At 53.7% G+C, this 26,260-nt stretch overlaps 9 protein-coding genes across 9 annotated transcripts; 3 read left to right on the plus strand and 6 right to left on the minus strand.

The window, feature by feature from the left end:
- Positions 1-530: 530 nt before the first annotated feature.
- On the minus strand, positions 531-1,964 carry GLOTRDRAFT_117701 (uncharacterized protein). The gene is made up of 4 exons (XM_007871273.1): positions 1,386-1,964; positions 1,205-1,330; positions 851-1,152; positions 531-789 (listed from the first exon to the last, which is right to left on the minus strand). Exons 1-4 carry the CDS (start codon positions 1,899-1,901, stop codon positions 624-626), a joined length of 1,110 nt encoding a protein of 369 aa, XP_007869464.1. The 5' UTR covers positions 1,902-1,964; the 3' UTR covers positions 531-623.
- Positions 1,965-4,036: 2,072 nt separating this feature from the next.
- Positions 4,037-5,659, minus strand: GLOTRDRAFT_140675 (uncharacterized protein; the record flags this gene model as incomplete). The annotated part of the gene is made up of 2 exons (XM_007871274.1): positions 5,132-5,659; positions 4,037-5,087 (listed from the first exon to the last, which is right to left on the minus strand). The coding sequence occupies exons 1-2, from the start codon at positions 5,551-5,553 to the stop codon at positions 4,037-4,039; spliced, it is 1,473 nt and encodes a 490-aa protein (XP_007869465.1). The 5' UTR covers positions 5,554-5,659.
- Positions 5,660-6,567: 908 nt separating this feature from the next.
- On the minus strand, positions 6,568-9,037 carry GLOTRDRAFT_80573 (dihydrolipoamide succinyltransferase). The gene is made up of 10 exons (XM_007871275.1): positions 8,861-9,037; positions 8,752-8,810; positions 8,571-8,695; positions 8,045-8,491; positions 7,750-7,986; positions 7,548-7,691; positions 7,437-7,489; positions 7,301-7,371; positions 7,043-7,168; positions 6,568-6,849 (listed from the first exon to the last, which is right to left on the minus strand). The coding sequence occupies exons 1-10, from the start codon at positions 8,944-8,946 to the stop codon at positions 6,800-6,802; spliced, it is 1,398 nt and encodes a 465-aa protein (XP_007869466.1). The 5' UTR covers positions 8,947-9,037; the 3' UTR covers positions 6,568-6,799.
- Positions 9,038-9,497: 460 nt separating this feature from the next.
- On the minus strand, positions 9,498-10,302 carry GLOTRDRAFT_132419 (uncharacterized protein; the record flags this gene model as incomplete). The annotated part of the gene is made up of 2 exons (XM_007871276.1): positions 9,498-10,109; positions 10,165-10,302. 2 exons carry the CDS (start codon positions 10,300-10,302, stop codon positions 9,498-9,500), a joined length of 750 nt encoding a protein of 249 aa, XP_007869467.1.
- A 2,587-nt stretch (positions 10,303-12,889) lies between these two features.
- On the plus strand, positions 12,890-13,987 carry GLOTRDRAFT_95917 (uncharacterized protein; the record flags this gene model as incomplete). The annotated part of the gene is made up of 3 exons (XM_007871277.1): positions 12,890-12,914; positions 13,012-13,246; positions 13,306-13,987. The coding sequence occupies 3 exons, from the start codon at positions 12,890-12,892 to the stop codon at positions 13,985-13,987; spliced, it is 942 nt and encodes a 313-aa protein (XP_007869468.1).
- Positions 13,988-14,729: 742 nt separating this feature from the next.
- GLOTRDRAFT_95918 (uncharacterized protein) lies at positions 14,730-15,957 on the plus strand (the record flags this gene model as incomplete). Its single annotated transcript, XM_007871278.1, has 5 exons — positions 14,730-15,042; positions 15,102-15,130; positions 15,158-15,342; positions 15,592-15,804; positions 15,840-15,957. 5 exons carry the CDS (start codon positions 14,730-14,732, stop codon positions 15,955-15,957), a joined length of 858 nt encoding a protein of 285 aa, XP_007869469.1.
- A 407-nt stretch (positions 15,958-16,364) lies between these two features.
- Positions 16,365-16,925, minus strand: GLOTRDRAFT_132422 (hydrophobin; the record flags this gene model as incomplete). The annotated part of the gene is made up of 4 exons (XM_007871279.1): positions 16,365-16,381; positions 16,441-16,515; positions 16,574-16,608; positions 16,669-16,925. 4 exons carry the CDS (start codon positions 16,923-16,925, stop codon positions 16,365-16,367), a joined length of 384 nt encoding a protein of 127 aa, XP_007869470.1.
- Positions 16,926-18,036: 1,111 nt separating this feature from the next.
- Positions 18,037-18,513, minus strand: GLOTRDRAFT_132423 (fungal hydrophobin; the record flags this gene model as incomplete). Its single annotated transcript, XM_007871280.1, has 3 exons — positions 18,037-18,083; positions 18,144-18,178; positions 18,239-18,513. 3 exons carry the CDS (start codon positions 18,511-18,513, stop codon positions 18,037-18,039), a joined length of 357 nt encoding a protein of 118 aa, XP_007869471.1.
- A 3,598-nt stretch (positions 18,514-22,111) lies between these two features.
- On the plus strand, positions 22,112-24,665 carry GLOTRDRAFT_132424 (uncharacterized protein; the record flags this gene model as incomplete). Its single annotated transcript, XM_007871281.1, has 13 exons — positions 22,112-22,235; positions 22,309-22,477; positions 22,532-22,706; positions 22,756-23,038; positions 23,089-23,113; positions 23,225-23,313; positions 23,365-23,448; positions 23,501-23,539; positions 23,588-23,608; positions 23,659-23,906; positions 23,975-24,163; positions 24,214-24,299; positions 24,365-24,665. 13 exons carry the CDS (start codon positions 22,112-22,114, stop codon positions 24,663-24,665), a joined length of 1,833 nt encoding a protein of 610 aa, XP_007869472.1.
- Positions 24,666-26,260: the final 1,595 nt, after the last annotated feature.

The raw sequence follows: 26,260 nt of genomic DNA on the forward strand, positions 1-26,260 counted from the left end.
AATCGGTGTCGTTTGCGAGGTATTCATGAAAATCAACGACGATTCGGATATAGAGGGACCTCAGTTGTCTTTATGTATATATGACCTGCACGATTGTAACGATACATTATAAATACAGTCGACTCTGTCTTAACCCATACCTGTCATAACCCATAACCTGTAATAACCCATAGGTTTTTGGCTTCCACCGACATGGTAGATAGTAAAAACCCATAAGTCTGCCGTATCCCATAACCCATAGCTTTTTGAAGGGTCATAACCCATAAAACAACCTATATTAGGAAGGTACAGGTCTCCTTCTCACGAGAATCTGGACCATCTGGACCCTTAATTTTTTGGTTCTCGTGGTATTTCAGAAGATAACCCATACCAGACTCAAGATTCCGTATCTAAACGGTGTCATAAACGACGTCCGGCCTATACCGGATAGGCTGTCTGTCACGCGTACTAGGTAGTCACACAATGTCACACGTTCTGGTAACCCATAGTCTGCAGAAACCCATAACTTTTGGGTTCCACGACCCGTTATGGGTTAAGACAGAGTCGACTGTAGACGATGTACTTTTTTACTTTATCCAAAATACAGGAGCATTTTTGGTTACTTCTACACCAGCCTGGGGCTCTTACACAAGTTTCAGGAGGTCACTCAGCACTCCCATAGCCGTCACAGCAGCACCGGCCCCTGCGCCCTGGACGATGAGTGGCCTAGCACCGTACCGCTCCGTATGAAACATGATGATATTGTCTGAGCCCCCAAGGGACGTCGCGAAAGGATGAGTGACTGGGTACCTGCAAAATGACGGTGACAGTGTCAACAGGGGGTCCAGAGAGACACAGGAAGAACACTGACTTCTCGAGATCCGCCTTGATCGTACCGCTACTCACGTCCACCACGCCCACGAACCGCAGGACGTTTCCCTCCTGGTGCGCTTCCTGGCGCATCTTGTCGAATGTCTCGTCGAAGGCGGGCAGCTTCTCGATGAATTCGTCGCCAGACGCGGTGCTCTCGAGTTCCGCCGGGACGAGGGACCTCGTACTGACGGACTTGTACCCGGATGGCAGGGACGTGCGCAGGGCGGGGATGTAGCGGGAGAGGATGGTCAGCTTGCGGGCCACGTCTGCACCGTTGAGGTCGTCTGCGGGGTGCGGTTCCTGGGTAGACAAGTCAGCGACCGGCGCAATACGACATATGGGGACCGTCTACCGTATATCCCTTCTCTCGCGCAATGCGTACTACGGAGGAGAATGCGGGCCCTGTTCCTTGAGCCGGGGAGAACTCGTTGAAGATGTAGCTCATCGTCCCTGAGAAGACTCCCTCAATCTTCAGGATCTACGAGCAGCGAGTCAGATGCACATGGCCACACGATCAATTTGCATGCGCTCACCTTGTCCCCGGTCGTGACCAGGTCCTTCAACGTCGAGATAATGGGCAGGCCAGCCCCCACCGTAGCCTCATTTAAGAACCGCGCACCGCTTGCCGCACTTGCGCTCAGGATGTCATCGTACAACGACAACTCTCCAGAGAACGCCTTCTTGTTTGGTGTAATGACATTCACGCCCGCCTTCAGGAAGGCAGGGTATGACTCTGCAACGGCTTCAGAAGCCGTATTATCCACTAGCACAACTTTCTGGTTGGGCCCTACGAGCTTGGACAGCTCCTTCGCCAGGTCCGAGAAACTGCCGGGCTGTGTCCCCGACTTTGCCAGGTCGCTCTTCCATCCTTGGGAGGAGAACGAGAGCCCATTCTGCGAGAGCAGACTTGTTTTCGACGAAGAGAGGGAAACCAGGCGAAACGGATTAGGGGCCGGTAAAGCCAACAGCTGATCGACGAATTCAGCGCCCACAAGGCCCACTCCTATGACGGCCACAGAGATGGTCTGATTCGACGCAAGAGAGGCCATGGTAGGAGATCTTGGTAGGAAACTGAGCTCTGGCCGACGATGTCCGAAGGCCCCTCTGATAATCGGATTCCTCTACTGAACGTAATCGAGTCATCATTCGCCTCAGTACGATGCTTGTAGCGAATGTAGCATCTAGTACAGACCAAGGCGTTGAACATTTCTAGAGAGAGGTTAGGTAGGCGAATATGGTCACAATACGTAGGTGCGAGATGCGACCATCGTTCAATCCATGGGTGAAGAATACCTCGCAGGACCCACAATGTCTGAAACTAACAACCTAATCATTCATCGTCAAGATACACGAGCAATTTCTAACTACTGAACCCCAGCCCACACCCAGCCAGACCAAGCCTCACTCTCCAGACCACAACCGCAATCACAAACCCATACCATACCAAACCCATCCCCTCTCCTCCACCCACCACCTTCCTCACCCGGAAGAAGAAGAGCCAACGGAAATGGTACTGATACAAAGTGCGATGCGATGCGATTGCCGAAGTATAAGAGACACAGGATCGACGAAAATGGCCGGGGCGATGCGAGCCGGGGGGAAAGGTGAAAAATCTATGGGCATTGAAGGAGTGTGTGTATGTCGTAAGCTGAAGAGGAGCCAGAGAGGAAAGGGCCGGCCTAGAAGGTAAGGCCGGCCAGCAGGCAATTGTACGAGATGGTATCAGGGGGTGTCGGAGGGTATGCTGATATACACATTGACTGCAAAGCAAACCTGAATTCAGCGTCGAGTCGACGAAGAGAAGGGAAGAGAACTTACTGCAAAACCAACTTACACCCAACCCAACAGACAATACGTACAACAAGAATGCGAAGCGCAAATAGGTGGAAGAGTATGTAAGGTAAAATGGGTAGCCATGTCCTCGATGCGGAGGGACATACTGAACTACTGTACACAGAAACGTGAAGGGGTAGAAAAAGGCCTAACGCCACAACGAATCGCAAAAACCCCAATGTGTGAAGTTAAATACGACCCATGAAACCAGACACAAAAACAGCGGATACGATGGAAAAGATGACGGTGCGAACGATACTTGATACACATTGTCATGCACAGACGATAAGAAAAGGGCGGAGATGGTGTGGGGGATAGTGGTGGTGTGCAGGCGTAGAAGAATCGAGGCAGCCGCCTGCGCGACAGTCCCCGAATAAATATCTCCAAGCCTCCTGAACAACGACGGAAGACGTGGGCGAGCAGATGATACTCTATAGTAGATTATGAATCGTGGTCGAGAGTCCCAATAACACACTCCAAGAAACAAACAGGTGAGGGCGGAGGGGAAACAATATGACCGTGGTGCTCGACCGGTGGGGGTAGGAGTGTCGGCGCCCAGGGTGAATATATAAATAAGCAGGTCGGCAGACGACGCTGGATTATAGATACCGGATAACAACGATGTCTCGAGCGAGGGATGAAGGCGACCGCGGGGGTGAGTGAACGGTCGCCAAGAGCTGGAGGAGAGCGAGCTTCGTCCGCGCTTGACGTCGTGGCTTTTGATACAACCTCGCGCCCTCATGCGCGTTGAGGGCGAGGTAAACCATTGAGCAGTCGATAGAGGAGAAATGCCGTTGCAATCCATGCTGAATGCTTTATGTATGTCTTGTAATACGGTATTGTGGATTGAGGAGGGCTGATATTGAAACATTGATGTGAGGAGATAAAGATGCCTGTTTGAACACAGGCCACGGTCGGCCATCCGTTCTATGAATCGCGGTGAACCGATCCGAAGCGTCGCGAACCCCCTAGTGGGGCGGACGCTTGAAGCGCGAGGGTGTCCTAAAATGCGAGAACCAAAAGACGTCTATAAACCGTTTGAAATGATGGAATGCCGAAGGGCAAGGGCAAATGGCTAGTCATGTCCCGGTCATGCGTGCAGATCGAAAATGGCGAACGTCGAGAGCGAATAATGATAACTTGAAAATTAAATCTTGCAATTTAACTGAGTATTGCGCTCGGCGTCGAGCCGTAAGGAACGAGTGAATTTCGATTGACGCCACGAACGTCTGAGCTGACGTGTGGACAGTGACGAGACAGCCGCCTGTGGAAAGAGTCTATCAATACATGACCTGTGGCATTCACTCGAAAATCGAACCTTTGCACTCCCAAAATCGCCGTCCGCTGATGCTTAGAACCGAGCACCGAAGGTCGGAGCAGGGAGATCCTCTGGGCTGGGCGAGTTCTGGAACATAGAACTCGCGAAGAAGGGTGCCTTCTCCTCTTCCTGCTGCCAGAAGTTACGCTTGGGGCCCGCCTTATGGGTGGGCAAAGACTGGCGCTTGAGCAAGCTGCTCATGCTCTTAGACGCGAGCTGGGCCGTGGAAGGCGCCTCGTCGTCAGAGGACATGTGGAACACACCCTCGCTGGGGGCACGCTGATGATACCTTGGCCGCTGACGCCTCGGAGGGGTGAAGGGCAAGTCGACCTTGAAGACATCATTGAAAGGCCATCCGCTAGCCGAGTTAAGAGGAGCAGTGCGAGGACCTTCATCGGCAAGCGCCAGCTGCTGCCAAGTCGCCGCCTCACGGATTGGGGTAGAGGGCGCGGTGGTACTGTCGCTTGCGTTATCAGTATCGTCGCACACGGGGAAGGAATCCCATTCCGGAAGGCCGGATGACGAGCTAGACAAGGACGACGCTGTGGCAAAGCGCTTGGCGGCGGGCCTCTCAATCATGTTGGAGAGGACAGGGTCAGAGCGAGAGAGCTGCATGGCAGCAGACTCCCTCTCCGACTTCAGAGGAGTACCAGCTCGAGGCACGGGCACAGCCTTCACCTTCGCCTTGGAGGGCGTGGGAGACTCCGCGCGGCCAGCAGGGACGCGGCGACGGGCGAGTCGTCCAGAAGGGCGCTCGTTTAACTTAGGGATGCGAGGAGCACCAGCTTGCTTCGCAGGCGTAACAGAACGAGCGGACGGAGTGATCGACTCAGAGCCAGCGGTGTCCGAGTCATCAGAAGCAAGAAAGGGGTCGAACGAATTTACATTGGCCTTGGGTAAGGAGGGAAGACCTGAAAGTTGGGCGACCTCTGCCTGCGAGGGTATTACGTCGGGAGCGGGAGGGGATGGTTGGTGGTGGTGGGTCTGGTTCTGACGCCGCGCGGAGTTACGGACGGTAGATTGGGAGGCGCTCCTATTAACGCATCGACCGGGAGAGAGCGCCGAAATGAAATCATATCGGTCACTATCGGTCACCATCTATCCATGTCGACATAACAGGACACGTACCTTCGAGAGCCTTTATCTTTTGGGGGTTTGGCATGAGAGCGACCCCTGCTGTTCTTGTCGGGCGTCTGTAAGGCTGCGGCTTTGAACTGCGCGTTGGGCGCCGCCACAGCGTCTGACGCGGGCTTGACCAGTCCAGCGGGCTTCTTATCGTCGTCCTTTGGTTGATGCTTGGCCTGCGCAGGCGACCGCTGAGCCTGGCTAAGAGTCGCCTTCGCCCGCGGCGCCGCTCGTTGTTGTCGCGACGGTTGGACGTGCGATCTGGGTGTCGAAGGACGCGCAGGCTTCGACAGACTAAGAAGACCTGGAGTCTTTGTCGGCTGGACGATCACGGCCGGAGGCGCTGAGGGGTGTCGTCGGTGCGAATGAGCAATGTTCGACATTGTTGGCAGCAGCGCCTGCGGTTGTTTCTGGACGAGAATCATGTTGACGAGGGAGTATTGAGGGGGTAGAGAGGATTAATGGTTGGGAGAGCGGACAGCGCGGCGACGGCGTCGACGTCGTTGGCGATGAAGGCAAGGCAGAGTCTTGAGAACGGAATGTGATGGAAAGGCGAGCAGAGCGGAAGCCAACGGCAGTTTTGGTTGGCCCTCGTGGGGCGTTTCAAGCTCCGACGGTGATGTGCCCGTCACGGCGGATCCCGGGAACTGGACCCATGGTACCATTGTGCACCACTTGCCGAGGTCTGCCGACTGGCCTGCCCCTGCACACGCACAGCCGCTATCGCTGCCAGAAGACAGGCCAATACAGATACCATCCGCCTGCTGACCTCGACCCTTCACTGGGTCGTAGAATAGTCGCGTTTTCTAGTCTTCGCGTTCCCAGCGGTCAGAGTTTAGGTTCAGAATTGTTTGGGGGAAGGGATTACACTCGAACCGTCGGATGCGGGGACAAAGGTCACCCGGAGCAATTGTCTAGCTCGTCTTTCCTACTTTTGTCTTGGGAGGGACCCACAGCGACCCACTTTCCCCACTGCGAAGGAGACAAAGATGGTCGCTATCATATCGTACCCTGCAATTGAGTGCGCCGTCCTGGAAGATTCGCAACATCAACGCAAAAACGTTGTTTTCCTGGATACTGCGGAAACGTTAGGTGACAGCACTGCACTGCTACAATCACCGAACAGAACACGACAGGCAACTCGACCCGTCGTCCTTGGATGAGCTGGCACAGCGTCTTTTTCTCGGGAGAAACGGAGGACAGGCGTCACTCCGATAGCCCGACCTGTCATTCACGTTTCCGCTCTGAATCTGATGGATAATAGAGGCCAGACCTCCGACGATCCAGCACAATCCAATACGTTACGCGGGAGGCCAGGAATAGCCTAGGTTTCACCCTCGAGAAGGCAAGCTGAACCGGCGGTCCGTCACTGCACGCGCATCCGACTTTCATAGCCTTGCACCTCCCCTCATGTCCATGCATGTCGGAACTTGGAGGCTGATGACACTTCACAGTCCCGAGCCACTCTCTCATCCAGATGCTCCGGTGAAACTGGACCCTTATCTCTGCAGAAGGTTTGGATTATATACGTCCATAGAGGAAACTGTAATGAGGAATACAAGCACGAATAACACACCCTTATTACCATTCGCACCGCTATTATCGCTCGCCACGATCGCTCCTCGAGCTCGACTTGTTTCCCAGTCTTGATACCGACACTCCCGCTCCCGATCAAGCCAAGAGCATCTTCCTGGGGTCCTCGAGGTACTCCTTCAGCTTGACTATACACCCAACCGCAAACGCGATCGCGCGTCAGCCAGCCCGTCCGTCGATCACCATCCGAATGCAGGCAGTATTCAGAATCGCACCGCAGCGGTCGACGTCAGTCCGCGTAGTTCATATCAGAACAATCAATGAAAGCAATGCATCCGTCAGCAGCTGTTCCAGCGAATGAACGGGGAGACGGAAACGCACCGAGGAATGTGACAGCCTCCCGTCCGTCGAGCAAGCGATGATCGTACGTCAGCGCGACAACCATGACGGGGCGGATAACAATCTGTCCGTCGACTACCACAGGACGATCCTTGATCGCATGCATACCTAAACGAGAAACGGGTTAGTGGTCGAGGCACGCGCATCACGGGAGACGAGGAATGGCGGAAGCAAAGCAGTATGTCGTGGGGGGGGGGGGATGATAGGGGTAGGGTTCACGGAGCCGAAAACGATACTTACCCAGAACAGCGGACTGAGGGAGGTTGATGATCGGGGTACCGTACAGGGAGCCGAAGACGCCACCATTAGAGCTAGAAGTCGGAAAAGATCAGGATCCTCAGCCGTCCCTCGTACCCGAAAGCAGACTAGAGCTTACATGGTGAAGGTACCGCCAGCCATGTCCTCGAGTGTCAGTTTGCCATCGCGAGCCTGAAAGATCATCGTTAGTTCCGCAAGCCGACAACGGATCGCAACAGATAGCACCAACTTTCTTGCCCAAGTTCGCGATTTCCCTCTCGATCTCCACAAAGTTCATGCTTTCCGCATTCCGCACGACGGGAGTAACGAGACCTTTGGGCGTGGCAACAGCAACACTGAGGTCCACATAATCACGGTAGACGATTTCATCGCCCTAGCCGACCCAACGCGGATCAGTCGTGTATCGTCTCGGCTATCGAGTAACTTCCTACCTCGATAGAAGCATTAGCAGCCGGGATCTCCTTCAGCGCGAGACACGACGCCTTGGCGAACGCGCTCATGAAGCCAAGCTTGACTTCGTGCACCTTGAGCACCTCGTCCTTGTACTTCTTCCGCATGTCCATCAGTGAGAACATGTCGATCTCGTTAAACGTCGTCAGCGACGCCGCAGCGTTCTGCGACTCCTTCAATCGCTCCGCGATGCGCAGCCGCATGCGGTTCATCTTCACCTGCATTGCCAGAGCATGTAAATACGCACGTCCGAATCAGACTCGCATGCACACGAACCCTCGTCTCGTTCCTGGAACCCGCAACCTTGGGAGGCTGGACAACAGGCTCCTTCTTCTCAGGCTTCTTCTCAGCCTGTCCCGTCTTGGGCCCAGCTGCCGCGGCCTTGTCGATATCCTTTCCTGACGAAACCTCCTTCTTGCCCTCGCCCTGACCGGGCTTCACTCCTCCTCCGCCCTTGTCAGCCTGCGAAGGCTCTGGGGCCTCCGGCAGTTTCTTGTCCACTTGCTGCTCTGCCGGCTCTGCCTGGTCCGTCTTCTCCTTGGGCAGCTCTTCCGCGGATTCCGACGACTTTGCATCCTTGGGCGTCTCTCCGGACTTGGGCACCGCTCCACCCTCACCAGGCTCGTAACGGAAGAGATCCTGGCCGACGGCGACGGTGTCCTCCTCGTTCGCAAGGAGCTCGGTGATGGTACCAGCAGCGGGAGCGTTGACCGAGACATCAATCTATACAAGTGCCAGATCAGTATATGACAAAGGTAGACGCAATAGATAGGATTCTGGTGTGGGAACAGAAGCAACGCACCTTGTCAGTCTCGATGGTTGCGACCTCCTCGTCTGCCTCTACGTGGTCTCCGGGTTTCTTGTGAAACGTCCTGAGGGTTCCCTCCGATATTGACTCTGCCATTTGGGGAACCTTTACCGTTTCGGCTGTAGTCCGAAGCCTTATTTAGTATCGTAGCGCGATAGTAACAGCTGCTGCATACCTTGCAATAAACGCGAAGAGTGGAACTGCGCACGCCTGGCATACGTGCTCGCAGCATCCCTGTACTCGTTGAGACAAGATAAGTCACTAGACGAAGCATGCGCTCTCACCAGTTCTTCGACAGCACCGCGCCTGCACCCCGCGCACCAGACAGCCCGCGGCCCCGCGCGACGGCGATGATACGTTTTGACAACATTAGGGAAACAAGGATCTACAACTAACAGCGGGAAGCCAGCTCGGGCTCTAGACAGCCAGCAACACGGTGGTTGGGGGAGGGATTAGAAACGAATGACGGCCTGTTCTCAGATGCGACTAAAGTTGGCGTCGCATTCGGTCAGACTCGGGTCGTGGGACTTGTGTTGTAATGTCGTCCCGATGAGGGAGAACCTTCAGGAGGGCGGCACGGCGGCGTCGAGCTCGCAAATCACGGCGATGGTATTTCTCAAGAGGGCGTTAGAATGCTCTGTAGCACGGCCGACGGTGCAATAGAGGGCGATGCCGACGAACATCTGCAATGCGCTCGATGAAGGGGACGAACGCAGGCAAGCCGAAGGCCGGCGTACCGTGAGTACACGCCTGTTCTGCTTTGCAAGCTCGTGGATTCTCGTTCCTGTGCTTACTCGAGGGCGGCGGAGAGAGGAATTTGTTAGACATGATATATTGTCAAGTGGGATAATAGAATGGATACAATGTGCAAAGTGTTCAACAATGAAGGAAACGAAGAAAGCGGCTTGCCAGACAGCCTGATCAAGGATACGACAGAATGAACGCCTTCATTTCCCCTTCCCAGCTGCAGTCCGGTAAGCCATTGGAGTTTCCGTCGCCAGAACCGCCACAGGCCTTCTCCAGCATGGACCCGACTTGTGACATGATAGACTTGAGAGTGGTTTCAGCATCCGTAGACCTCGTGGTCAAGGAGGTGAGCTCTCCAACACTTGATGTATCGAAGGTCGACAGGATATCTCGGCGCATATAGCGTTGGGCCGAGCCAGGGACACGTCGGCTCTTGGAGGCATGTTGTAGAACCATCTTTTCGACTTGTTTGTACGTCGTGGACCCGGGCTTAGACAGATTTTCAAGCATATGTCTCGTCTGGTTGTATGCTATGTAACGCAGCTTCCCGTAGAAATGAACCAGAGAGCCAGGAGTTCCACAGACAACAGGGCAATCAGGATTCGGGCAGCCAGGAGGGTCAACACCATCTTGCTGGCACTTTCCATGAAAGAAACTGGGAAAGATCGCGGTCTCGAGCGCCGAGAAGCTCTGGTCGTCGTACGCGTTGATAATGGGCTGTAAGAGGGCTAGCGGTTCGCTTGGTCGGCTCTCCGGCCGTAGAATGTTCGCGCTAATCTGGTTTGCCTGGAAGGGGCACTCAGTCGACTAGCGGCCAATGAAACATTCATCCGTGACTTACCACAGCCGTCAAGACATCCGTCACCGGGGTCGTGTAGTTGCTGAGCCAAGCATGCGTTACGCCGTCCATGCAGGTCTGCTCACAAGCAGAGACGACGACCAGCGCCAGTGATGCGACGAGCACGACCGAGAAACGCATATAGGATTGTGGTGTGCAGGAAAGAGGGGAATAAGGTCAGTCGTTCCCGAGGCGCGTTTTTATGCGCGCATCTGTCACGTGAATTACTGCGTTACTCTGACAATGTGACAGTTGCGACGAGGTCACTCAGACACCCCGGCTAGCCCACTCTTCATGGCACTCATGATCAGCCTTCGTGCGCTGCGGCACTACGCCAGGAAAACAACAATTATTGCTGTTCTGAGAAATGTTGGCCGCGCGGGAAAAACGCAACGAACTGGGCGCGTGCGAGTTCTGTTTGCGCGTTCAGCGGTGTCTATCACTTTCACTTCCTATCTCGACGAATACATATGCTATTGCTACAATTCCTATACCATCGTGATCCTCTCATTGAGCTCTAGGTGCTGATACCAGAATCAACCCAGTCTGACAACTTTCCACTCTGGCCTTCCGGACGACCCCTTCTGCGCAACTTTGCGCATTTATCTCGTGAACGGCGCCTCCTCTCGACTTCGGACTTGTGTGTACGTCGAGTCTACCCACCAGCGCAGGTGCACAGACTATATTGGGACTACGTAACTGTGAAGATCAAAAGGCATACTCAGTCATGCACGGCCAAAAGGTTTCCGCAGATCTCTTTCATGTGATAATGTGCATGCTACCCCTCTTAAGCCGAGATGACATTGAGGCGTTTATGGGTGTTAGGGAGCGGCAAACAAGGAGGATAGCCCAGCAGTTTGAAGCGACAGGCAAGTGGTATAGTTGGTCAGATATCACCAGCAAGGGATGGCATTGAGCAGTGACTGCCGATGACAAAGGGTGCATACCATGATAGTCTTCATGTTGGTGAAGGTCAAGACTGAATATGTGTATCATAGTTTCTGCAAGGAAGGTTCAAGAGAACAGCAGTAGCGGACTGCTCTGGTGGACTATGCGGTGGTTCGGGTGGCTGCTGGCTCTGTGAAGGTGTACACAATCTGAGAGCACCCGTGTAGTTTGGGCGTGGTTTAGGGTAAGACTTCGGTGAGGGAGGAGTTGGAGCGAGCGGTTCCTCGCTGGGGTGTTCTTGTTGTTCCGCTCCCTGCCTCTACCTCAGCCAGAGCCTGTCTTGCCCCTCTTCACTTGCTGCTGCCCACATTGATTGACCACCAGCATTGAGTTAGAGGAGTATATGTGGAGAGTAAGTATAGCAGAAGTCACTTGCCAAAGTGTTGGTGTGGGCTGATACTTGAATATATAGTCTCAGTTATCCTCTATCATTCATGATAAGATCTAGTAATATTACATTGGCCAACAGGACACTACTGAACATATAGCATGTTTGGAGAGCTGTATCATAATTGGTAGAGATATATTGTAATAGGAATCCACCATGGGTGCACTCATTAGTTCTTCCTACTGACAGGTGGGGCTCGCAAGGGAAACAACCTTTGGGAACACAGTAGACCAAGCTCCACCTGATCCAAAATGATCTGCGCACCTGCGCTGGTGGGTAGACTCGACATACATACAAGTCCGAAGTCGAGAGGAGGCGCCGTTCACGAGATAAATGCGCAAAGTTGCGCAGAAGGGGTCGTCCGGAAGGCCAGAGTGGAAAGTTGTCAGACTGGGTTGATTCTGGTATCAGCACCTAGAGCTCAATGAGAGGATCACGATGGTATAGGAATTGTAGCAATAGCATATGTATTCGTCGAGATAGGAAGTGAAAGTGATAGACACCGCTGAACGCGCAAACAGAACTCGCACGCGCCCAGTTCGTTGCGTTTTTCCCGCGCGGCCAACATTTCTCAGAACAGCAATAATCCTATTACTAAACGCCAAACGGGTCTTCCATTATATGTAAAGAGTAAAGACCCCTGCTCTCCGGCTGTATACCTTGAGCTTTAGTGGTGTCACACTTTCTCGCTCCCGCAAACTTGAAGGCGTTGACTCGGAACTCTTCCCTTGCTGATTGAAGGGATCTCACTGTCCCACACGGTATGTTGTCACAGGACTCTTCTAACAAAACGACAACTTTATTATCGTCCATCCGTGTTACATCAGTACGAGAGTCCGGTTATGGCTCCTGAAATTGAAGACCAGACATATATTCAGTCACTGCCGTGCTTACCAGATGATGGAGGGCGCCTCCCTTGCAAGTCGTTATTGGGACCCTCAGCGTCATATGGAAGCGTGGCTGGATTGGCTGTTCAGGCGGCATTCAGGCTGGACGGGGATTAAGTAGAACGCTCCGGCATCCCCGAGCGCCCTGCTTCGCTATCCGCGGTCTGTCCCCAGGGATAAAACCGGAGACTTTCCTCACTCTGCTTTTGCTGGTGCTGGCGCTGCCGTCCGTATGGCGCTGCGCCTGTGCTATATCCTATGGTTCTCCCTCCTATATGCTTCCCACTTGACACAAGCTGGTTCATTCAATATAACCGTGGACGACCAGTACGGCGACCCCGTTACGGGCATCGTTCCGGTTTACTCGGAACCCTCAGTCTGGGCAGAAGGAGCCAACTGTTCTACATGCCAGTTCCACCCAGGCTCGGACGATATCAAGTATATATATATGGGCACTTGACACGAGGGCACCTACAATGTCGATTTTTGGGGACCGTCCGCAAACATGGAGATGACGTTTTCGTTCACGGGTAGGTGCAGTGTATTTACAACCAACAGTGAAAGGTATCAAAAGTAACTCACTCGCCTACCTAGGGATAGCAGTATACATATACTGCATCCTGGTAGATTCCCCCATATCTACCGTCATTACAAATTTGTTTTTCGCTGTCGATATCGACCGACCATCGAATTTGACCGGGCAATTCGGTTACACAACCACTATGGGCGCCAGCCATTGGACGTACCATACCAATGCCCTAGTATATTCGGCTACCAATCTTCCCAATACAAACCACACAATATCGATGTCGGGCTATGGTAACATGCGGTCCAGCGTCCTCTTCGACTACTTAATATATACGTGAGTCTGATAATGCAGCGCTTCTAGTGGTGTCACTTATGACATCGACGAAGTGTTAGCAATGGTAGCGACCCCATGACCAGTGTTGGTGCGACGCCAACGGCGTCATCGCAATGGACTCCACCCCCAGCCACAAGCGAGTCGTCCTTGCATAGTTCCACTGTGAATGTGGCAGCTATCGCTGGAGGTGTGGTCGGAGGAGTTGTCTTCGGCGTGGTAGCGGCTGCTACCTTCCTATTTGTGCTCTACAAGCGGCGCCGAGCGAACGTCCCAAGAAGTCTGGATCTCGATGGGTCAGAAAGGGATTACCACGGAAATCTCGATCCTTCAGCACTAGATAACACCGGAAATCCACCCCGCCAAGGATTGTCCCATACCACGGAAGCGCTAGATGATGCTACGCAACCACGCATCTCCCCGTTCACAGCTTTACCTCCCATCATTGACTCGCTATCCTCTGCGGACGTCACGAATACCGCGGTAGGCACGTCGCGATCTTCGTCTCCCACAAGGTCGGGGAAGCATAGGAGAGCTTTGACGAAGCAGATCCGCGAAAAGGAGGAAGCCCTCTCAGACCTGCAACGGCGGCAGACACTGACGGAGCAGCGAGATTCTGGGGCTGACGAAGAGTCGTGGAGAGAGATCCGACGGCTGAGGATGGAGGTGGAGCAACTACAAATGCAGATCGCTCAGCGAGAAGAGGATCTGGTTCCCCCGAGATATGAGGAGCATGAGCAATAGTCATGATCAGGCTGAATAAGAACTACACATTTCCTGGGTGTGTTCCAGCGCTTTCCACGACTTTGTTTTGCATATACTCTTAACTTATTGTCACTTGAAGCGGTAGCTTGGCTGAGCGTCTGTTCTGCCAAATTGTCTGCCTCAATGAGCGGCCGCCCCTGTGATGTGTATGGAGTATTTGCCCGCTTTTCCTCAATTGTTCAAGTTTGTTCCTGCCGATATCACATGTAGTCTCGCCCATTTTGACCTGAACAGTTGCAAGGTACCCTTTGCTCATCATCTTCCAGTGTCCCATCGACAGATCTGCCGTCGTCACCCTGCTGACCCGCCGAGTAGCGCTCCGTTGGCCTTCTCTACCTCGTATGTAAGTCGTTCCGAAGAGGACCAAACTTGCATATCATCACCGTCCTTCCCATCTTGTACACAGGTCGGAGTCGATAGTCGTCAAGTCTAAACGTAAGGCCGAGCATGCGACACCGTGCTTCCTCCCTAGTAGCACGAAGGGTGCGCATGAGCGGACCATCAAGACAATGGGCCTCACCTTCCCGGAACACCATTACAGGGACCCACAACATCATTAGATTGCTTGATGACAAGTCAGCCTGGTCGAGCCTGTACTACACGCCCCTCTTCTGTTGCACGGGGATCAGACACAATACCCCGGCGTCCCCGAGCATCACGCTTCCGCAAGCTGTGAACGCATAAAACATGTTGACACGGTTACCACTGATCCTGTTTCGCTATGTCGCGGTCTGCGTCAACATGCGTCTCGGTGCGCCTCCTCTGTCTACTGTATCTCTCCGTCATTTCCAGCCCATCTCTAGCGCAAGTAGGGCTGCTCAACGTAACTGTCGATGACCAGAATGGCGACCCCATCACGGGCATTGTTCCGACGTATTCTCCGCCTACAGATTGGGCGGCAGGAGAGGCTTGTAAGGGATGTGCCATTCAGTTCAGCGCAGATGACCGTACGCACGTATACGAGGAAACGTGGCACGACGCTACACACAGGCCGACCGACGCGGAGCCGGTGGAGATGATATTTCAGTTCACCGGTGTGTTTGTTCATGAGATGCTCAGCAGTAGTGCTCACCTAACTGGGGTCGTGCTCTAGGAGTCGCCGTGTACTTGTACTGTATCTTGGTCAGCACGTATGACACCCACCTACAGTTTGTCGTCGATGGCCAACCAGGGACCACAAATTTTGACCACTATTCAGCCCCTACCACTCAACAATATACATTCAGTGTCCCGGTGTTCTCCGCCACCAGTCTGACGAACGCGGCCCATGAGATACGGCTACAGTCCGGAGGCTCCTTGTCGTCTCTCGTCCTCTTCGACTACCTGATTTACACGTAAGCTTCCCTCTGGACATTCATAATTATTTCTTACGAGATTGATGACAAGACAGCAATGATACCAATGCCCCATCAAGCTCCTCTGCATTGCCCGCCGCCTCGTCATCCTCCCCTTCACCATCGATCACCAATACACCACCTCCCCCACGCACGTCCCATGCCAACGTGGGGGCTATTGCTGGGGGTGTCGTTGCCGGGCTCGCGCTCTCGATTCATAGCTATGCTTTTCTTTATCTTCATCCGAAGACGTCAGCACGCCAAAGCTTCTAGAAGCCTTGATCTCGAGGGGTCAGAAAAGGGTTACAACGTGAGCCCCGAGGGTGCGCCTCCCAACGCGGTCCCGAGTCGTCAGGAGTTGCTAGTCGTCACAGAAAATCACGATGACGAGGATTCCCGTATCTCGCCGTTCACGGCTTTTCCTCCCCCGGTCCATTCGACATCCTCGACGGATGTCACGGAGTCAGTGATTGCCTCGCGACGTTCATCTTCTCCAGCTCGGTCTGGGAAGCGCCAGGCCACGATAGCCAGCCAGATCCGAGAGAAGGAGGAGGCGATCTCGGCTTTACAGCGGCGGGAGACTCTAAGTCGAGCGCAGTCTCGAACGACAGCTGACAATGAGAGAAGAGGAGAATTAGATGCGACGTTGAGGGAGATGCAGCGCCTGAGATACGAGGTCGAACAACTGCGCCTGCAGATCGCTCGTCGCCCCTCTAACTACGATTGGGAGCACGACTCTGCTCCACCAATATATGATGAAAGCGATCGACGATGAAGCGACCTTCGCCAGATACCTTTGTTGGCAGGCTACTATGTATATCCAAGACGGACTTAGTACTAGGTGGCTTACTTTCAGGCATATACTCAGAGGACTCAATTCTCATAACAATCACTTGTACTCAGATTCCGGACTACGGTCTAGTCGTAGCAAACGGGAGTCAATTGCAATTACGATGAGTATGTATGAAGGGGAGACATTGCGTAAGTCGCACGAGCAGCTGCAAAGTACTAGTGACCAGGGCTTAGTAGAGCGATGAACCTATGATAAACATTGTGATAAGCTACGGCGCTGCTATATGCAAGAAGCGACGTACCTACCGGATATTGTACTGACGGGCAGTGAAGGCACTTCATCCGATGAGAGTGACGGGAACACATCCAGCAGAGGCGGAGCTGCCTGTAACGAACCATAGTATTAGAGGCATCCAGCCCATGACTCGCAAAGACCCACTGGAGGTATCACTGCAGCAAACAGGTACAGCAGCACTACGAAAGAAGTTCCTGTCAGCTAGTGCTCGTAATACCCGAGAAATGGCAGATGCTCACCAAGTAGCACCGGAACCGATGCCGCCGCCAGTCAGCGGCGAGCAGTCCATCGCGAAGTCAGAGTTCAACAGATCCGCAGCGATGCCTAGGATGCCAGCGATCTCGGTGGCGCCGGGGGTGCCCGCCTTCTGATAAGTTTGGCAGCACTGCAGGGCGCCAGTGTTGCACTGGGAGGCAGGGATAGGGGAGCCGCCGGGGGTGGGCGCAGCAAAGGCGAAGGCAAGGATGGACGCGAAAGTGATGAGCTTGGAGAACATTTTTGTATGTTTAGGGAGGGAAAGAGCGTGAGTGGTGTAAAGAACGACTAGTGAGCTGAGACTCGAGATTCGAAGCGGGTTCGATGGGAAATGGGAGAGCGCACTGCTCCCGTTTTTATATGCTTTGGTATGAGCCCCGAGATGTGCATTGGCCTAGATGAGCTGAGAGGCGTTTGAGTTGTCTGTGGTCATCCCGTCGGCATGTTGTGATGAAGTTGTATGGAAGACTGCAAACTCGTTTCATGAACGCCCGTTGCTAACATTAATTTGGACCGAGGGTGTCATATAACGAGAGCTGTCCAATATTGTCGTAAGTCGCTGAGACTGGGAGGCATCTGCCATGTCCGTGTTTTACCTGATGCTCGACAAATGGATGGGATGCATAGGGATATGTCGGCCAGAGCGAAATATCCCGGGCTGACTACAGATAAACCGCTATTCAGCCGCTTTCACCAAAGATGCCAATACTCACCTTCATAAAGCATATTGAATAAGAAACCCAGAGGTACTCACGTTCCGTCTCCACACTGCGTACTCGGACCGGCGTTTTAGTGGCGCCCGATCAGGTCTCGATCATATAGCGGTGCTTCTCTGTATTCAAGGCGCGGCCGCTCAAACCCCCATTGGTCCATTATCCCCTCGACCTTCCCGTTGCGTACAAGTCTTTGTACGGAAATAACCTCACCTCGCTATCACTTGGAAACAAGACTGGACGTTGTGCCATTTGATAGAATGGAACTTACCATAGACGTCAGCAAACACTAATAGAGGGTGGCTTAGGTTTCAAGAATTCTGATTAGGATAGACGAGCAGCCGGTCCCGAGTCAACGTTCGACAGGAAACCCTACGCAAGGCCCGTCGAAAATGTTTCGCGATCCAGAACGGAGTGTATTGTTCAGGAGAAGAATAGAGCAACATTGCATACTGTAGCAAAACGACTGTCCGAAAGCGACGACATCATCCCATCAATCCGAGGAACTCGAGCAACGGTCAAAGTCCCCTGCACGCGCCAGGTCTGTTGCTGTGGGTCAGGGATATTAGCATCCTTTGCGCGCCCCAGGAGAGGGGTACGTTACGCACACAGGATCTCTGCACGACCGCGTGCAGGTGCTTAACCAGAAAGGTTGATGGGCACGCAACCAACCGAGACCAGGGAGGCTGCACGGAACAAATATCAGAGCTATTTACCCCTGCGGCGCCCACTCGGATGATACGTACTGGACTTGTCATCGCAGCATACAGGGTGCGCAGAACTTTCGTCCGCATCAGCCTCTGGCCTTTACAGAGAGACTGGCTGGAGAGCAACAACTCACCAGCTCGCGCCGTGGCCCAGCGCGCCCACGTCGATCGGAGAACAGGCCGTCCCGATAGGCAAGTTGGCGAGGGCGGCGTCGAGACCGAGGAACGGCAAAAGCATGTCGTGGTTTCGGGACCCGGCGCTCTGCATCTGTTCGCAGCACTGGATCTTTCCGGTGTCGCACTGGCTGACTTGGCGGACGGTGAGCGCACGGGTGGGGGGTGCGGCACTGGCGCCGGTGAAGGTAAAGAGCGCGAGGACGGCCAGCGTAGAGACAGTAGTGGAGAACATTCTTAGATAAGAGCGATAGTTAGATGGTAAAGAGTGTGCTTGAATTGGGATTAGTTGGCTGGACGAAGTCTGAAGGACGGCTGACGGGGCTTTTATACCGCTGCTAGACGGCACGGCGTCCAGACCGCATACCTTGCGAGGAAAAACCCGAGACAGTCAGCATGACTATCGAGCAGGTAATATTGGCCGAGTCGTACACCGGTCATGTAATGCGGATCGCGCGACGGACTCAGGGTAGGACGGCCTTGAAATTTCATGGGATGGAGCCTGGAACGATACAGTGACAGAATGACAAGGGTGGATGTTCTCCAAAAGGCGGGGAACCCATGAGCAGCATCAAGTTCAGGACCAGAACCGAAAGAAAGCCTACAGGGTAGTCCCGAGATGGAGCAACGACTCGCAGACCACCGACGACATCGCGAGTCGGTTGACGGCGTCTCCGGGATCATCGCTCTGAATGAAGGTGGCGTGCAGGCGGCGTCGCGTCGGAGTCCGCCTCCTTCGTGGCGGACGCGGATCGGACAGATTCGATGAAGACGCTGAAACTCTGAGCCATTGTAGCCATGCGAAGGATGACTGGAATACTGATGAATAACGCATGACTGGGGTGCCTTTCCGCTGTTACAGTACGAGAATGGCAGCGTTTCTTCGTCCGATTGGAAAGGCAGGGGTCTGTAATCGTCAGAGTGAAGAGAAACTTGCAAGTTGCAGGTGGAAACGAGCAGTGACGTCTCGGGACAGGTGGAGCATGGCGTATTCATGGAACTACATTGCAGGTAGCGTTGAGTCTCGACGCACTGCAGGGAGGACCGAGTCGGGAATCGCCCGGGAAAATGATCCATCGAAGCAAGTCAATGGGAAGGAGACACGTGGCCCTTGCCTATCCTCCAGAAGAGCAGCAAATGCACTCGACCCTTCACCCTGTTCACCGTAGAAGGAAGATACGAGGCAGCGTAGGGGGGTACTGCAACCAGACTGAAGTAAACGTTGAGCCGCAAAATTACGATTGATCTCATGGCACAGTCAACGTCGGAGTGGTCCAGGTAAGGCTCAGCGATGGCGACGTTCATTCGCCTGTAGCAAAGAGTTCTTCGAAACGAGTTCATCCGTCTTCACACTAGTTGTGGCGGTGCTGCGACAGCGCCACAACAACAGCCACAATGCCACACATTCAAATTGGCCAGATGATATGACTAGTCTGTGAGGATAATATAATATATTCAACCTTTGCATAGACGTGCGCGTCTGTGAACGAACAGACAAGTAAACTACAGGTAATGGTAAGTCCATGAACGAACGGGTTCGCGAATACAAACTCACCCCACGATGTCTAAAGAACTAGTGCAAAGATGGGGGTGTATCTACGGGGGCGTTGTACTTAAGGTCCTCGAGCTCGCAAGGTACGGTACAACAATCTAGATACGTCAAAAGGCTATCACAACACTGTATGAGCTGTCAGAGTGATGAAGAGTGACGATAAGAGAACGAGAGATAAACATAACCCGAAAAGGAAAGAATGTCGCTAAATTTGGAATCTGTGCAGTTTGCCACAGCCTGAGAAACAGAGCGGTGTCACCTCGCTGATTCCCACAGTCACTCCAACATAGTTTTGAAGAGGTAATATAATATAACATTAGTACCTGATGTGGCGCGCTATAACGGTTAAATGCATGCATGCAAGCTATTCTCCACTTCGACTTAGGAAATTCTGATGATAGCAGCCGCACAACGAGGCCCAGACAACGCTCGTCGGACATCAATGCTTACGCTAAAATCCGTCGTGGTCAGAAAGTAGGGTGGACTTACTCGCAGACCGTGTTCATGTCAATCTCTAGAGAATGCAGCCCACCGAGATCAAGCCACCCTCTAAAGGATGATTGACTCATGCAGCACATCGGACTGGGGTCACTCATGGGCGTCGTTCTCGCAGCGCACGGGTGGGCATTACTGTTTAATTACAGTGCCAACATGACGGCGAATGAGCAGTACTGACCAGGAGGCGCCTTGGCCGAGCGCGCCGACGCTAATACGCGAGCACGCAGTCCCAATGGGCAAGTTCCATGCGCTGGCGTGCAAAGAGAACAGCTCTTTCAGGAAGTCATGGTTCCCGGACGCGCTTTCTGGAGTTTCTGGCAGCAATGGATGGAGTCCCGGCCCGTGTCGCACTGGCCGCCTCGGCGGGCTTGCAAGCGAGCGGGGTCCCGGAGGCGGGGAGGAGGCAAAAGAAGCCAATGAGTTTGGTGAGGACAGTGGCGTTCATGACGAAGGCGAGATGTAAGAAGTGTAAAGTAAAGAGAGACTGAGATACCGCCGTGAGAGAGAAAGTCGGATGAGAGGATTCGATGAGATGGGTGGAAGGGCAGGGTGAAGGAGGTTCTTATAGAACTGAGAGTTGCGTTAGGTTTGCTAGGATCAGTGCTCCTGATTCTACCCGCGAGGTCACTACGCTTGCACCCTTGCACATGCCAGGGAGAGCCTGAAGGGCTTGGTGAGATCCATGACAATAGTTGAACGAGCCATTTCATTGTCCAATGTTACTCCATTCGAATTCCCTTTCAGCAGTCGTGTCTGTGGCTAATTTACTACATTTTCATAAGATCTGTGTTGCGGCTCTTACTAGATTCTCCCCGACTCCCCAACTCCCCTCTACCCTCCAGCCTCGAGCTCGCAGAAATATGAGAAGGTCAGTTTCTACTAGGGCGAATGTCGAAGTGCAAATGAAAGTAGTACTTGCCACCGACACGCCCAAATAGCTTCACTTATCGATACGGCCGGAACAATGGCAGGGCTGCTGCTTTCTTGAGAATATTGCACCAATCAGAAGCCTCTATGTAGCGCCCGCACCCGCGAGTTCTCACGGGGTAGGCTGCCTTCAATCATGCCGCGGGCTGAGGGATACGACCTTCATGATCACTGACTATGTAGCCCGAGTCCTTCCATTACATACACTGCGACTGGTAGGTCGACTTTTACAGCGTAGAACTCAACAGCTGTCTTTCGTTGACCAACAGAGGCCAGTCTCCTCATTGCTAGTGCATGAATGTGGATAAGAGTCGTATTCGCAGGATCCTGGGGCCTCGACACCTGCCGCGGAACTCTAATCCAAGGGATCGGATGTTGCAACCAGCAAGCCAGCCGAAGAGTGCCATCGAAAGTACAGCAGATACTACTCTATATCAAAACCCGCAGTCACATATGGCTTGCGTGCGCGAGGAATGTCCTGCCAGCTGCACGGGGGCGCTCCCGCAAGTGCTGATCTCCTAACTTGGCTAATTAAGTAGTCCACGACTCAATCCGACCGTATTCCTCATTGTATGAGTCTCCACGTGAGTATTACAGTATTTATTCAGTTGTTCAGCGGATTGTAGTACACTTACACCTTGGCCGAAAGCTGTCTAAGGTCGACCCATTTGTCGAGCCGCCACAACTATACTGGAAGCTCCGTATATCTTACATGGATCACCTGTACGATAGGCATGCCGCCCCATTTTCCCCAGTTCCCTCGCGTAGTGGCGGCGCGAGTCGAAGTTCCTCCCGTACATCTCTGCCAAGGCAAGCACCTGGAAGTTATGGAGAAATTGCTTCTGATTCGACGATTATGTTGGCTTTGGATGCGGCTGGAAGTATGCGATTGGCACAGGAGTCGTCGCTCTCACCTGCCTCGTCGGACTTCGTCATACGGAGGGACAAGAGTCTGCCAAAGTCTATTATCACGGACTTCAGTACGTTTACACTAAAATGCTGTTTACCAGCTATGGATGTTCACAAATAATTACTGTGCGTCATGTGTTGAAGACGGTTCACAGACTACAGTAGTCAATACTGAAGCGGAGCACACGTCTTCCCAACAGGAGCTGAGCGTCCCGACTATAACAGTACCAGCGAGTGAACGGGTATGCCCTAGCGCAACGTTGAACCCTATAAGCTCGAAGGAGGTGTGCCGCTATCACCGTGGGTCCCTCATGTGCGTTTCCTTTCCCCGTAAGTTGCTGTCCGCTAAAAAAATGACGGATGCCAGGGCAAAGAGGGAGTCAGAGTACAAGGTCGAGATTCTGTGCGTGGCCCAGGGGACCAACTTGCGAGTGATTTCACATGAGCGACAAACCCCATCATTTGGTGGCACTTGCCTTCCGTCTGGTTGGGAGCCATACACGCATCCTGAGGGAGCGTTATATTTCTTTCACAAAGAGCAGGTTGGTATCAGTCATATAGGATTTGCATACTCTCAAACACGCCCCACAGCGCGTATATACTGACGCAAATATCTATGACCGCGAATACGCAGATACTATATCGGAGTTGACGTGCTGTCTGACACGGAAGATAGAAGAGACCCGTCAGATGGGCGTGGATATACCCGAAGACTACGAGACGGTGCTAGAGCCTCCAAAGGCGGACGATCCTTCTGAAGACTGGGGGTACTACTTTGTTGACCATGTGTCGCAGTCACTCTTCTGGACCGACTCTTACCATCCGGATGAGTGGCTCCGAGAAATAGCAGGAGAGACCAACAGACAACACCTGCGTAAGCCCAGCTACACTCTTCTCTAGGTCTTATAACTAATTCTTTGACAGAGCTCGAGCTTGGGAGTTGTTACTGGTACGTTACTCTCTGTCCGGTAAGTCTGCAGCGTTCTACCCTTTCCCCATTGTCTCACGTATGCCCTTCCACCAAAAGACCGACCTGACGCCTCCCCATAACCGACATCAGGTATCACGTGGAATTGTACCCCCACCCTCGAGAAGTTTCAGAAGAGCACATCAAGGAAGTGCAGGCAATCTTATTACATGCCAGCATCGGTTTGTAATCGACCATCTTTAATGCCCCCCGCGTCTGAAAGGATCCCCCAGATTCATTGACGTCCCTCTCGTCCACTTCGCCGTATCCCAGTGAAGATACGCAGAAGATGCTGACTTTGGTATCGAAAGCGAAGGGTATGGCCAGGACACCAGATTTGAAATGAATCGAACTCAGTTGCTCCTACAGAACTCGGGAACTCGAACGGATACACTGCTTGCGTCGTGGGTGAGCTTCCCATATTTTGTTTGTCAGCTTGGACTGACAAGGATAAAGGTAGGCTGATGAGCGTGTTAGGTAAGTCGCCTGCGAGGCGTTGCGCAGATTTCTAAGTCTGTATTTTGTAGCGCATGAACGGTTTCTTAATTTCCACGGACAACTCATTGCTCGCCTGAGCCGAGATCATGCAGTTTACGAAGAGGAAAAACGTGGACGTTCATGGCTGTTAGCCGTGCTATCGCCGTTACTCTTCAACGGTCCACGGTTCCATCTCAAGACGCTGGATGAAATCTGGGTCGACCATATAATAAACTACCAGTGCTGGGCCCGCCTGATCCGGAGATTGCAGGACGAGTGGCAGCTCATATCTATAACGGTCCGTATCAGAGTACAACACGCTTTTGCGACCCAGACTCCGCAAGGCTGACCGTCCTGTTCGTGTAGTCCACGGTGATGGTCACTGTGAACGTTGGATTCCTGGCGATCCAGAGCGTCGATAGGGCGGGCGACACCCGCTCGACCGCGCAGCTTACTGGGTACCTGTCCGCCGTGCTCAGTATCGCTAGCATCATCGCCGGGCTGATCCTCTCGAGGCAGCACAGAGCGCTCAAGCAGAACGAAGCGACGATCGCGGTGAGTGTTGGGAGCGTCCGGCGTGAGCGCAGGGTCCTAATGTAGCCCAGCAAGCATACTTGTGGAGCAAGCACAGCGAGCGCTGGGGCCTGGAAGTGCTGGCCATCATGTACAGCCTGCCGTATGCGCTCCTCATGTGGGCGTGAGTACTAGTCCGCTATGATGTGTTCATTCCACCCGGCTCACTGCCGCCTCGTGCAGAACGTGCGCGTTTTGCGTGGCACTGACGTGCCAGTACTTCGCGTTCAATCCGAGCATCGACACGGCCAGCGTTGCGGGCCGCCTGGGCGTCGGGCTGGCGTGGCTGTTCGTGCTGGTGCTCACCGCGTGGGTCGTGCTGGAGAACTGGGAAGGCACGGAAGGCCACTCGGTGCGGGAGCACGTCGTTGACTTTGTCGATCACGCACGGGTGAGAGCGGCTGGCGCTATGGCTTTTGTGAGGGACCGGCTACGGGGACGCTACGAGCAGCATTCACTGCTCCCGCTCCATCGGTCTGCGTAAACCACTGCGCTTCACGCTCCGATGGTATGCTTGCCTGCATTTCAAAGTTATTCGTTTGTGCTCTTTCATCCCGTGGATGACGTATTTCGTTTTCACTTGAGGACAGTATATATTCTGCTGTTGTGAGTGTTCGTTACCTATACCTTCTATGTCAATGCGAACTCCGTCTGACTTCCAACTCACGCAGGACGCGCGCCTTACGGGGCAGAGTGACAGAGCCGAGAGGGCGCCGCCGCATCCACGTTCTCCGCCCCACCAGTCTGCACGAATCATTGGATAGACCTTGCGGTACCGGGACATCCTCGCATGCATTTGTTGGCGTAAATTTCTCCTACATTGTTCTTTCGTCCTCAGGCTGTGCGTGATATATGTATCTTGTTTTCGACCGGACAAGTGAGGCTGCAGTCTCTGTGTATGGCTCGGAATGTCGGCTGATGTTGTCTGGGCTTAGCCGTATGCTCTCCTCCTGCGGGGGGTTCTCATCTCCCATGTGCTCTATATATCTCATTTCGACCGCCGTCTGCCCCCGAGCCCTGCGAGACGTGCGCCCGGGCCTTCTCGGGGCTGAGTTCAACCCGGCTGTCTCGGGCTTTCGTCCTCCTCCCCGCTGGATGGTGCCGGACAGCCGAGGACGGTCGACCGTCCGCAGACGCCGCAGCTCCCGCCGCAGTCCGAGTCGTTCCGTGCACTCGGCCAACCTTCGTGGACCAAGCGTGGTGGCCTCGTATGCTTATCTGGCATCTAGCGAACTATACCACCTCCTCGTCTGCCGACTGGATATCGATGTGTGACGCGTCTCCAGGGACGAAGAGGGCGGGGTGGGACGGCAACGCGGATGATGCCACAGCCACAGACGGGTGGACGCCAATTCGCCTGCCAGAGCCGAGTCAATCGGCGCGTGCATACTAGTATGAAGACTACTAGTACTCTGCGTGCGACGACACCCCACCGTGCTGTCCTGGCCCTTCGGTTCAAAAATCTCTCGATCCCGGAATTGACGAGGAGGATAAAAGATGGGCGGTGGGAATGGGGAAAGCAGAGAGCCTCCGCCCTTGGCTTGAGTTGGGACGCGCTCGAGCAGTTGCGGCGGTTCTTCCCGCCGAGGTAGCCGGGGACTTTGTGTTAGTTCTGCCCTGGGGGAGTGACCATAGACAGCATATACCGTCCACTGCTTCCTCACAGCGTTCCCGTCCGAGCGCCGCGCGTTCTTCCGCTCCCCACGGCGAGAGATGTTTGCCAACACATACCGACAACCGTATCACTCGCTCCGAACCGTCAAACTCTGAGAGAGCACATTTTCTGTAACATTGAGCAGATTAAATAACAGAGATATACGGTATATGCGGTCACGTGTGAGAGCGGTCGAAGCAAAGGTCCATAAACACTAATCCCGAAGAGCGTCTGGGCAAAGCTACCCGTTCGCGCGTCAAGGATTCGAAAAGATGTGGGATAAATGAAGTTGAAGGTATTAGTATCGACGGCCGCCGGTCGGCTGGCTGGCTGGCTGGCTATGCACAGGCCCTGTCCTAAGCGACGTGTTTGTGAGCGATGTGCGGGTGTATGCGCAACTGAAAGGAGAGGAACGCACAGTAAGC

This window comes from Gloeophyllum trabeum (genome assembly GCF_000344685.1).
Source record: "Gloeophyllum trabeum ATCC 11539 unplaced genomic scaffold GLOTRscaffold_00013, whole genome shotgun sequence".
NCBI classification, from domain to species: Eukaryota; Fungi; Basidiomycota; class Agaricomycetes; order Gloeophyllales; family Gloeophyllaceae; genus Gloeophyllum; species Gloeophyllum trabeum.